The 12863-nt window shown below is 46.8% G+C and overlaps 1 protein-coding gene across 1 annotated transcript in view; it reads left to right on the top strand.

Moving 5' to 3' along the window:
* The window catches only part of tmem45a (transmembrane protein 45a), a 71594-nt gene that overhangs the window by 26645 nt on the left and 32086 nt on the right, over positions 1 to 12863 (top strand). Inside the window, exons 3-4 of the mRNA XM_046299424.1 lie at positions 10773 to 10985; positions 11188 to 11372. Coding sequence (XP_046155380.1) covers positions 10773 to 10985; positions 11188 to 11372 — 398 coding nt within the window. The remainder of the gene's footprint in view (positions 1 to 10772; positions 10986 to 11187; positions 11373 to 12863) is intronic.

The following is a 12863-nucleotide window of genomic DNA, read 5'->3' as shown; positions in this document are numbered from 1 at the left end:
AACACTGTCCAAACCAGCTTGCAGGTTCCCGGCCCGCCACAGCACAATGAGACCCCGGCCAAACCCTCCCCTATCCCAGACGACGCTGGGCCAATTGTGTGCCACCCCATGTGTCTCCCAGTCACGGCCGGCCGTGACACAGCCTGGGATCGAACCTGTGGCTGTAATGGCGCCTCGACACTGAGATGCAGTGCCTTAGACCGTTGCACCACTCGGGAGGCCCAACATTTTCAATTGACTACATGCAACACACAAAATTATACAGTTACTTTTTCATTCAACTTAGTCAGTATTTAATCTTGAAATACATGTTTAACATTGCAATACGTGTTCATATAAACACAATGAGATGCTCACTTTTGATATGATTCTCTTTTGTTAAAAATATTTTACTATTACTTAAACGTTTGGTAAACTTATAGATTTGACATGTAAACTGGTTTGTCCACTACAGATTATAACTACTACTACTAATGAAAATATATGTCTGTAAAGTAGAAACATAACAAGTATGATATACAGTGGTAAGAAAAAGTATGTGAACCCTTTGTAATTACCTGGATTTCTGCATAAATTGGTCATCAAATGTAATCTGTTCTTCAAGTCACAACAATAGACAAACATAGTATGTTTAAACTAATAACACAAATTATTGTATTTTCTTTTCTATATTGAATACATAATTTAAACATTCACAGTGTAGGTTGGAAAAAGTGTGTGAACCCCCCCTAGGCTAATGACTTCTCCAAAAGCTAATTGGAGTCAGGAGTCAGCTAACCTGGAGTCCAATCAATGAGATTGGAGATGTTGGTTAGAGTGGCCTTGCCCTATAAAAAACACTCACAAAATGTGAGTTTCCTAGTCACAAGAAGCATTGCCTGATGTGTACCATGCCTTGAACAAAAGAGATATCAGAAGCCATAAGATTAAGAATTGTTGACTTGCATAAAGCTGGAAAGGGTTACAAAAGTATCTCTAAAAGCCTTGATGTTCATCAGTCCACGGTAAGACAAATTGTCTATAAATGGAGAAAGTTCAGCACTGTTGCTACTCTCCCTATGAGTGGCCGTCCTGCAAAGATGACTGCAAGAGCACAGCGCAGAATGCTCAATGAGGTTAAGAAGAATCCTAGAGTGCCAGCTAAAGACTTACAGAAATCTCTGGAACATGGTAACATCTCTGTTGACAAGTCTACGATGCATAAAACACTAAACAAGCATGGTGTTCATGGGAGGACACCATGGAAGAAGCCACGGCTGTCCCCCCAAAAATAATTTCTGCACCTCTGAAGCTTGCAAAAGTGCACCTGGAAGTTCTACAACGCTACTGATAAAATATTATGTGGACAGATGAAACAACAGTTTAGTTGTTTGGAAGGAACACACAACAGTATGTGTGGAGAGCACACCAATTTTGAAACCTCATCCCAACTGTAAAGTATGGTGGAGGGGCATCATGGTTTGGGTCTAATTTGCTGCCTCAGGATAGCTTGCTTTCATCGATGGAAAAATTAATTCCCAAGTTTATCAACAACTGTTGGCGCAATTATTAGAAAATGGAAGAAGTTCAAGATGACAGTCAATCACCCTCGGTCTGGGGCTCCATGCAAGATCACAACTCGTGGGGCATCAATGATCATGAGGAAGGTGAGGGATCAGCCCAGAACTACACGGCAGGACCTGGTCAAACCTGAAGAGAGCTGGGACCACAATCTCAAAGAAAACCATTAGTACCACACTACTCCGTCATGGATTAAAATCCTGCAGCGCACGCAAGTTACCCCTGCTGAAGCCAGCGCATGTCCAGGCCCGTCTGAAGTTTGCCAAAGACCATCTGGGTGATCCAGAGGAGGAATGGGAGAAGGTCATGTGGTCTGATGAGACAAAATAGAGCTTTTTGGTCTAAACTCCACTCGCCGTGTTTGGAGGAAGAAGAAGGATGAGTACAACCCCAAGAACACCATCCCAACCGTGAAGCATGGAGGTGGAAACATAATTCTTTGGGGATGCTTTTCTGCAAAGGGGACAGGACGACTGCACCGTATTGAGGGCAGGATGGATGGGAGATCTTGGCCAAAAACCTCCTTCCCTCAGTAAGAGCATTGAAGATGGGTCGTGGCTGGGTCTTCCAGCATGACAACGACCCGAAACACACAGCCATGGCAACTAAGGAGTGGCTCCGTAAGAAGCATCTCAAGGTCCTGGAGTGGCCTAGCCAGTCTCCAGACCTTAACCCAATAGAAAATCTTTGGAGGGAGCTGAAAGTCCGTATTGCCCAGCGACAGCCCCGAAACCTGAAGGATCTGGAGAAGATCTGTATGGAGGAGTGGGCCAAAATCCCTGCTGCAGTGTGTGCAAACCTGGTCAAGAACTACAGGAAACATATGATCTCTGCAATTGCAAACAAAGGTTACTGTACCAAATATTAAGTTCTGCTTTTCTGATGTATCAAATACTTATGTCATGCAACAAAATGCAAATGAATGACTTAAAATTCATAATTTTTGTTTTAGATTCTGTCTCTCACAGTTGAAGTGTACCTATGTTAACAATTACAGACCTCTACATGCTTTGTAAGTAGGAAAACCTGCTGTCGGCAATGTATCAAATACTTGTTCTCCCCACTGTATATGGCGTCAAATCAAATGGTATTGGTCGCATACACATAAACTCAGCAAAAAAAGAAACGTCCCCTTTTCAGGACCCTGTCTTTCAAAGATAATTTGTAAAAATCCAAATAACTTCACAGATCTTCATTGTAAAGGGTTTAAACACTGTTTCCCATGCTTACTGTCATGTTTTGTCATTTATTATCATGTCTTGTCCCTGTGCTTCCCATTCTATTCGTTTCCCTCTGCTGGTCTTATTAGGTTCTTTCCCTCTTTCTATCCCTCTCTCCCCCTCCCTCTCACTCTCTCTCTCTTCTCTCTATCGTTCCGTTCCTGCTCCCAGCTGTTCCTATTCCCCTAATCATCATTTAGTCTTCCCACACCTGTTCCCGATCCTTTTCCCTGATTAGAGTCCCTATTTCTCTCCTTGTTTCCCGTACCTGCCCTGTCGGATCCTCATTTATAATTCACCGTGCTGTGTCTATGTTTTGCCCTGTCGTGTCGTGTTTCCCTCAGATGCTGCGTGGTGAGCAGGTGTCTGAGTCTGCTAGGTTCAAGTGCCTTCCCGAGGCAACCTGCAGTTCTCGATCAAGTCTCCAGTCGGTTCTCGTCTTTACGTGTAGTATTATGCTTTTTGTTTTGTAAAGTTTATTCTGGATTAAATACTCTGTTTTCGCCAAGTCGCTTTTGGGTCCTCATTCACCAGCATGACACTTGTTCAAAGAACCATAAACAATTCATGAACATGCACCTGTGGAACTGTCGATAAGACACGTATCAGCTTCCAGACGGTAGGTATTTAAGGTCACAGTTATGAAAACCTGGGACACTAAAGAGGCATTTCTACTGACTCTGAAAAGCACCAATAGAAAGATGCTCAGGGTCCCTGCTCATCTGCGTGAACGTGCCTTAGGCTGCAAGGAGGCATGAGGACTGCAGATGTAGCCAGGGCAATAAATTGCAACGTCCGTACTGTGAGACGCCTAAGACAGCGCTACAGGGAGACAGGATGGACAGCTGATCATCCTCGCAGTGGCAGACCACATGTAACAACATCTGCATAGGATTGATACATCCAAACATCACACCTGCGTGACAGGTACAGGATGGCAACAACAACTACCGAGTTACACCAGGAATCCGTCCATCTGTGCTCAGACTGTACGCAATAGGCTGAGAGAGGCTGGACTGAGAGCTTGTAGACCTGTTGTAAGGTCACCGGCAACAGCGTCGCCTATGGGCACAAACCCACCATCGGTGGACCAAACAGGACTGGCAAAAAGTGCTCTTCACTCCAGGGTTCAAATCAAAATCAAATCAAATCAAATTTATTTATATAGCCCTTCGTACATCAGCTGATATCTCAAAGTGCTGTACAGAAACCCAGCCTAAAACCCCAAACAGCAAACAATGCAGGTGTAAAAGCACGGTGGCTAGGAAAAACTCCCTAGAAAGGCCAAACCCTAGGAAGAAACCTAGAGAGAAACCGGGCTATGTGGGGTGGCCAGTCCTCTTCTGGCTGTGCCGGGTAGAGATTATAACAGAACATGACCAAGATGTTCAAATGTTCATAAATGACCAGCATGGTCGAATAATAATAACGCAGAACAGTTGAAACTGGAGCAAAAGCACAGTCAGGTGGATGGGGACAGCAAGGAGCCATCATGTCAGGTCGTCCTGGGGCACGGTCCTAGGGCTCAGGTCCTCCGAGAGAGAGAAAGAAAGAGAGAATTAGAGACAGTATATGTGGGGTGGCCAGTCCTCTTCTGGCTGTGCCGGGTGGAGATTATAACAGAACGTGGCCAAGATGTTCAAATGTTCATAAATGACCAGCATGGTTGAATAATAATAAGGCAGAACAGTTGAAACTGGAGCAGCAGCATGGCCAGGTGGACTGGGGACAGCAAGGAGTCATCATGTCAGGTAGTCCTGGGACATGGTCCTAGGGCCCAGGCCAGTTGAAACTGGAGCAGCAGCATGGCCAGGTGGACTGGGGACAGCAAGGAGTCATCATGTCAGGTAGTCCTGGGGCATGGTCCTAGGGCTCAGGTCCTCCGAGAGAGAGAAAGAAAGAGAGAAGGAGAGAATTAGAGAACGCACACTTAGATTCACACAGGACACCGAATAGGACAGGAGAAGTACTCCAGATATAACAAACTGACCCTAGCCCCCCGACACAAACTACTGCAGCATAAATACTGGAGGCTGAGACAGGAGGGGTCAGGAGACACTGTGGCCCCATCCGAGGACACCCCCGGACAGGGCCAAACAGGAAGGATATAACCCCACCCACTTTGCCAAAGCACAGTGTTGATGGGTTGATGGTCGGATTCACATTTATCGTCGAAGGAATGAGCGTTACACCGATGTGTCTGATTAGACTGTAAACTCTCCTTCCAGCCTCACATTAAGCATCTCCAATTCAAAATTAAATCTAGAATCGGCTTCCTATTTCGCAACAAAGAATCCTTCACTCATGTTGCCAAACATACCCTCGTAAAACTGACTATCCTACCGATCCTTGACTTCGGCGATGTCATTTATAAAATAGCCTCCAACACTACTCAGCAAATTGGATGCAGTCTATAACAGTGCCATCCGTTTTGTCACCAAAGCCCCATATACTACCCACCACTGCGACCTGTATGCTCTCGTTGGCTGGCCCTCACTTCATATTCGTCGCCAAATCCACTGGCTCCAGGTCATCTACAAGTCTTTGCTAGGTAAAGCACCGCCTTATCTCAGCTCACTGGTCACCATAGCAGCATCCACCCGTAGCACGCGCTCCAGCAGGTATATTTCACTGGTCACCCCCAAAGCCTATTCCTTCATTGGCCGCCTCTCCTTCCAGTTCTCTGCTGCCAATGACTGGAACGAATTGCAAAAATCAATGAAGTTGGAGACTCATATCTCCATCACTAACTTTAAGCATCAACTGTCGCCGACAGAGATGGCCGCCTCGCTTCGCGTTCCTAGGAAACTATGCAGTTTTTTGTTTTTTTTACGTGTTATTTCTTACATTAGTACCCCAGGTCATCTTAGGTTTCATTACATACAGTCGAGAAGAACTACTGAATATAAGATCAGCGTCAACTCACCATCAGTACGACCAAGAATATGTTTTCCGCGACGAGGATCCTGTGTTCTGCCTTACAAACAGGACAACGGAATGGATCGCATGCAGCGACCCAAAAAAACGACTCCGAAAAAGAGGGAAACGTAGCGGTCTTCTGGTCAGACTCCGGACAAGGGCACATCGCGCACCACTCCCCAGCATTCTTCTTGCCAATGTCCAGTCTCTTGACAACAAGGTTGATGAAATCCGAGCAAGGGTAGCATTCCAGAGGGACATCAGAGACTGCAACGTTCTCTGCTTCACGGAAACATGGCTTACTGGGAAGACGCTATCCGATGCGGTGCAGCCAATGGGTTTCTCCACGCATCGCGCCGACAGAAACAAACATCTCTCTGGTAAGAAGAGTGGCGGGGGCATATGCCTCATGACTAACGAGACATGGTGTGATGAAAGAAACATACAGGAACTCAAATCCTTCTGTTCACCTGATTTAGAATTCCTCACAATCAAATGTAGACCGTATTATCTTCCAAGAGAATTCTCTTCGATTATAATCACAGCCGTATATATCCCCCCCCCAAGCAGACACATCGATGGCTCTGAACGAACTTTATTTAACTCTTTTCAAACTGGAAACCATTTATCCGGAGGCTGCATTCATTGTAGCTGGGGATTTTAACAAAGCTAATCTGAAAACAAGACTCCCTAAATTTTATCAGCATATCGATTGCGCAACCAGGGGTGGTAAAACCTTGGATCATTGTTACTCTAACTTCCGCGACGCATATAAGGCCCTGCCCCTCCCCCCTTTCGGAAAAGCTGACCACGACTCCATTTTGTTGATCCCTGCAGAAACTTAAACAAGAGGCTCCCACGCTGAGGTCTGTCCAACGCTGGTCCGACCAAGCTGATTCCACACTCCAAGACTGCTTCCATCACGTGGACTGGGACATGTTTCGTATTGTGTCAGATAAAAATATTGACGAATACGCTGATTCGGTGTGCGAGTTCATTAGAACGTGCGTCGAAGATGTCATTCCCATAGCAACGATAAAAACATTCCCTAACCAGAAACCGTGGATTGATGGCAGCATTCGCGTGAAACTGAAAGCGCGAACCACTGCTTTTAATCAGGGCAAGTTGTCTGGCAACATGACCGAATACAAACAGTGCAGCTATTCCCTCCGCAAGGCTATTAAACAAGCTAAGCGTCAGTACAGAGACAAAGTAGAATCTCAACTCAACGGCTCAGACACAAGAGGCATGTGGCAGGGTCTACAGTCAATCACGGACTACAAGAAGAAACCCAGCCCAGTCACGGACCAGGATGTCTTGCTCCCAGGCAGACTAAATAACTTTTTTGCCCGCTTTGAGGACAATACAGTGCCACTGACACGGCCTGCAACGAAAACATGCGGTCTCTCCTTCACTGCAGCCGAGGTGAGTAAGACATTTAAACGTGTTAACCCTCGCAAGGCTGCAGGCCCAGACGGCATCCCCAGCCGCGCCCTCAGAGCATGCGCAGACCAGCTGGCCGGTGTGTTTACGGACATATTCAATCAATCCCTATACCAGTCTGCTGTTCCCACATGCTTCAAGAGGGCCACCATTGTTCCTGTTCCCAAGAAAGCTAAGGTAACTGAGCTAAACGACTACCGCCCCGTAGCACTCACTTCCGTCATCATGAAGTGCTTTAAGAGACTAGTCAAGGACCATATCACCTCCACCCTACCTGACACCCTAGACCCACTCCAATTTGCTTACCGCCCAAATAGGTCCACAGACGATGCAATCTCAACCACACTGCACACTGCCCTAACCCACCTGGACAAGAGGAATACCTATGTGAGAATGCTGTTCATCGACTACAGCTCGGCATTCAACACCATAGTACCCTCCAAGCTCGTCATCAAGCTCGAGACCCTGGGTCTCGACCCCGCCCTGTGCAACTGGGTACTGGACTTCCTGACGGGCCGCCCCCAGGTGGTGAGGGTAGGCAACAACATCTCCTCCCCGCTGATCCTCAACACGGGGGCCCCACAAGGGTGCGTTCTGAGCCCTCTCCTGTACTCCCTGTTCACCCACGACTGCGTGGCCACGCACGCCTCCAACTCAATCATCAAGTTTGCGGACGACACAACAGTGGTAGGCTTGATTACCAACAACGACGAGACGGCCTACAGGGAGGAGGTGAGGGCCCTCGGAGTGTGGTGTCAAGAAAATAACCTCACACTCAAAGTCAACAAAACTAAGGAGATGATTGTGGACTTCAGGAAACAGCAGAGGGAACACCCCCTATCCACATCGATGGAACAGTAGTGGAGAGGGTAGCAAGTTTTAAGTTCCTCGGCATACACATCACAGACAAACTGAATTGGTCCACTCACACTGACAGCGTCGTGAAGAAGGCGCAGCAGCGCCTCTTCAACCTCAGGAGGCTGAAGAAATTCGGCTTGTCACCTAAAGCTCTCACAAACTTCTACAGATGCACAATCGAGAGCATCCTGGCGGGCTGTATCACCGCCTGGTACGGCAACTGCTCCGCCCTCAACCGTATCACTCCAGTGTTTAATTGCTAAATTGTAATTACTTCACCACTACGGCATATGTATTGCCTTAACTCCCTAATCTTACCTCATCTGCACACACTGTATATAGATTTTTTTCTATTGTGTTATTGACTGTATGCTTGTTTATTCCATGTGTGTTGTTGATTGTGTCGCACTACTTTGCTTTATTTTGGCCAGGTCACAGTTGTAAAGGAGAACTTGTTCTCAACCTGGTTAAATAAAGGTGAGAAAAAAGAACAAAATGGCCTACATGTGATGTGAATTGAGGGCCACCGTCGGAGACGATATCCTCTGGAAGGCCATAGTGCCGGAAGACCAGCTGGAACATTGCCTCAGTGATCTGTAAAGCGGTAGGGAGACCAGAGAGAGGGATAAAATGGGAGGATTTAAGAATATGTCCACAACAACCATAATAGTGGTGAAACCATCAGACGGCAGGAGATCAGTACCAAAATCCATGGACAGATGGGACCAAGGCCTCTGAGGCACAGGAAGGGGATGAGTTTTCCTGCTGGAGCATGCCGGGGATATTTTTTGTGTGCACATACGGAGCATGAATTGACATAGCAGGCGACATCCTGTGCCAAGGTGGGCCACCAGTACTTTGCGGAGATTAACTGAATGGTGGTGATACCTGTGTGTCCAGCGGCGAGGGATGTGTGTGCCCAGATCAACAGCCGATCCCTCAATCCCGTGGGGACGGAGATGCACTCAGGAGGGCAGGTAGCAGGTGTGGGTTCCCTCTCCAGAGGCTGGCCAATATCCTCATCTACGTCCCAAAACATGGGGCCAACGATACTGTAGGACGGAATGATGGGCTGGAGAGTACCTACAGGACTCTCAGCCGACGTGGAACCACAAGGTAAGGGAAAGCAGGTCTTCCATCATCCTGGTGCCCAGGCTGTGATTTTCATCCTCGACCAGGGTATAGGTGGGGTTATGACGTTGGAGCCATGGGAGGCAGAGGATGACTTTGTGAATGGGTGTAGTGATTATGAGGAAGGGAAGGCTTTCTTGGTGCAAGGGCCCCATGGTGAGAGTGAGGGTGAGTTGGGCTGTGATGTGCGTGATAGTGCTGGATCCCATTGGTCGATTATCCAGGGCTTGGACTGGAAAAGGAGTGGAAAGCTGGTATGAAGTGATGTTCAGGGAGGAGACGGGGGTCAATTAAATTTCCTGTGGCACTGGAGTCCACTGGAGCTGTAGAGACAACACATGAGGGACTAGGAATAGGAACACAGCCCCAGCTGTCTGGTGACGATGCTCTGCCGCAGAGAAGTGTATGACCCCTATCTCCATGGGTTCAGGCTCTGCCTTGAGACGGCCAAAGGTGGAGGACGAGGGACGAAGGAGTTGCCGGCGCTCCTAAAGTAGGTTGCCCAGACGGGTGGCCATTGCGATGAGTGCATCCAAGGAAAGGTTGCTGTCCCTGTATGCCAACTCTGTCTGGACCTCCACACGCAGTCCCCTGCAGAGCACCGGTTGGTTCCATCTGTTGGAGGCTGCCACGGTCTGGAAGGTGAGGGTGTACTCTGCAGCAGTCTGGGCACCCTGCCGGAGTTGGAATATTCGCTGACCTGCTACTCTGCTGGGACGACTCGAGGTAAAAGGCCCTCCACTTGTTGTAGGTGAATCCTCTCGGGTGGTGTCAAGGCGGTGGAGGACGCAGAGTACCATCCATAGCCGCACCCAGTTGCGCCAGCTGATCGGGATGTTGACAGAGTAGGTGTCCCTGTTCACCGACCGTCTGGGAGACGTCTTTATCTTCTGCTGCTTCCATAATTCGTGAGGCAGTATTCTGTCACGTATACGCCATGAGTCAGGAAGCAGAGGTGAGTTTAATAATGAAGAATGCAGATTAAAAAACATGAGAAGAGTACAGAACGTGAATGAAAACAAACCAATGATGACTGAGGCTACTGAAGGCTAATAAAGGGAAGGTAATCAAGGTGATGATGAAGTCCAGATGTGTGTAATGATGGACAGGTGGTTAGTAGACCAGTGACATTGAGTGCTGGAGAGGGGGAGCGGCGTGACAGTATCTTACATTTTTTGCTATTGGATTAACTGGTTGTTAAAATAACTACATTGAGAAGATATCATTATGTTGTGTTTTGGTGATTAAACCCAATGTTTCACAGTAAAGATTTTGGATCAATGGTTGTGTGGTGAAAGATATCTACAAAACAAAATGAACGGTTTTGAATGTGCTGTCTGGCTGCTTTACGAGTGTTACCAGTTTGGAGCTTTGTACTAAGAGTTTTGAAAATTCACCATATACTAGCTGGTGCTGTCTGTAGTTAAACAACACTGGGGATGAGCACACAAACTGGGAGTGTTAGGATGTTTTGAAATGATCATTTTAGGATGAGACATTGTTGCTGGACTGTTGATGGTAATTTATGGCAGAGGGAGACTATGATTAGAAGTTTCCCTCTGCCATAAATGAGACGTTTCTAAAAGACCAAGGATCTTTTCTCTGAGACGTTTAAGAGAATCCTGACGTTCTGTTTTTCAGGGATGCTGGCAGAGCAGTTTGTAGCAGATGGACCACGGCTGCACCTGTATGACTACAGCGAGCATCACTGGGACAGACTCCATAACTGGCAGCACTCCACCATGTACCTCTTCTTTGGCTTGGCTGGAGCCATGTCTCTGATTGTACACACCACCGACGCTGCTCCACTGGCCCTCGACAGACTAATGCTGGCCATCGCCTTCTTCATAGAAGGTAATAGGTCTGGGCAGGCGGGGGAGATGGAGATGTCCTGAGGTAATAGGCTTTGGTAATTAGTTAGCTAGCTCACATAAAGTGTTACAGCCATAGAAATCGAATCACCACTAGAAATGGACATCTCTATTCAAGTTAATGGGGCTGTAATGCGTGGACCGGCGCACCAACGCACTACTGATGTTTATTCTGTGTTTCCCAGGGTTCCTTTTCCTGTACCACCTCCACGGCAGAGCCATGCTGGATGTCCATGTTCACCAGCTGCTGCTGTTCTGTGTGTTTGGAGAGGCCATGGTGTCCTTTCTGGAGGTGTTCCACAGAGGAAACATGCTGCTGGAGCTTCTGAGAGCATCACTCACCATCCTGCAGGGGAGCTGGTTCTGGCAGGTCAGTCATTGAGTCATTGTCTGGAGCTAGATATTTTTTGTTGTTGTTGATAGATTTCACCTTTATTTAACCAGGTAGGCTAGTTGAGAACACCTTTATTTAACCAGGTAGGCTAGTTGAGAACACCTTTATTTAACCAGGTAGGCTAGTTGAGAACACCTTTATTTAACCAGGTAGGCTAGTTGAGAACACCTTTATTTAACCAGGTAGGCTAGTTGAGAACACCTTTATTTAACCAGGTAGGCTAGTTGAGAACACCTTTATTTAACCAGGTAGGCTAGTTGAGAACACCTTTATTTAACCAGGTAGGCTAGTTGAGAACACCTTTATTTAACCAGGTAGGCTAGTTGAGAACACCTTTATTTAACCAGGTAGGCTAGTTGAGAACACCTTTATTTAACCAGGTAGGCTAGTTGAGAACACCTTTATTTAACCAGGTAGGCTAGTTGAGAACACCTTTATTTAACCAGGTAGGCTAGTTGAGAACACCTTTATTTAACCAGGTAGGCTAGTTGAGAACACCTTTATTTAACCAGATAGGCTAGTTGAGAACACCTTTATTTAACCAGGTAGGCTAGTTGAGAACAAGTTCTCATTTACAACTGCGACCTGCTCAAGATAACGCAAAGCAGTTTGACACATACAACAACAGAGTTACACATGGAGTAAAACAAACATACAGTCAATAATACAGTAGAAAATAAGTCTATATACAATGTGAGCAAATGAGGTGAGATAAGGGAGGTAAAGGCAAAAAAGGCCATGGTGGCAAAGTAAATAGAATATAGAAAGTAAAACACTGGAATGGTAGATTTGCAGTGAAAGAATGTGCAAAGTAGAAATAGACATAATGGGGTGCAAAGGAGCAAAATAAATAAATACAGTAGGGGAGGAGGTAGTTGTTTGGGCTAAATTATAGATGGGCTATGTATAGGTGCAGTAATCTGTGAGCTGCTCTGACAGCTGGTGCTTAAAGCTAGTGAGGGAGATAAGTGTTTCCAGTTTCAGAGATTTTTGTAGTTCGTTCCAGTCATTGGCAGCAGAGAACTGGAAGGAGAGGCGGCCATAGGCGGCCAAAGGAAGAATTGGTTTTGGGGATGACCAGAGAGATATACCTGCTCGAACGCGTGCTTCAGGTGGGTGTTGCTGTGGTGACCAGCGAGCTGAGATAAGGGGGGACTTTACCTAGCAGGGTGTTGTAGATGACCTGGAGCCAGTGGGTTTGGCGACGAGTATGAAGCGAGGGCCAGCCAACGAGAACGTACAGGTCGCAGTGGTGGGTAGTGTATGGGGCTTTGGTGACAAAACAGATGGCATTGTGATAGTCTGCATCCAATTTATTAAGTAGGGTATTGGAGGCTATTTTGTAAATGACATCGCCGAAGTTGAGGATCGGTAGGATGGTCAGTTTTACGAGGGTATGTTTGGCAGCATGAGTGAAGGATGCTTTGTTGAGAAATAGGACGCCGATTCTAGATTTAACTTTGGATT

This window comes from Oncorhynchus gorbuscha, linkage group LG02 (genome assembly GCF_021184085.1).
Source record: "Oncorhynchus gorbuscha isolate QuinsamMale2020 ecotype Even-year linkage group LG02, OgorEven_v1.0, whole genome shotgun sequence".
NCBI lineage: Eukaryota > Metazoa > Chordata > Actinopteri > Salmoniformes > Salmonidae > Oncorhynchus > Oncorhynchus gorbuscha.
Note: the sequence above shows the minus strand (reverse complement) of the source record. Positions and strands in the feature narration are given on the sequence as shown.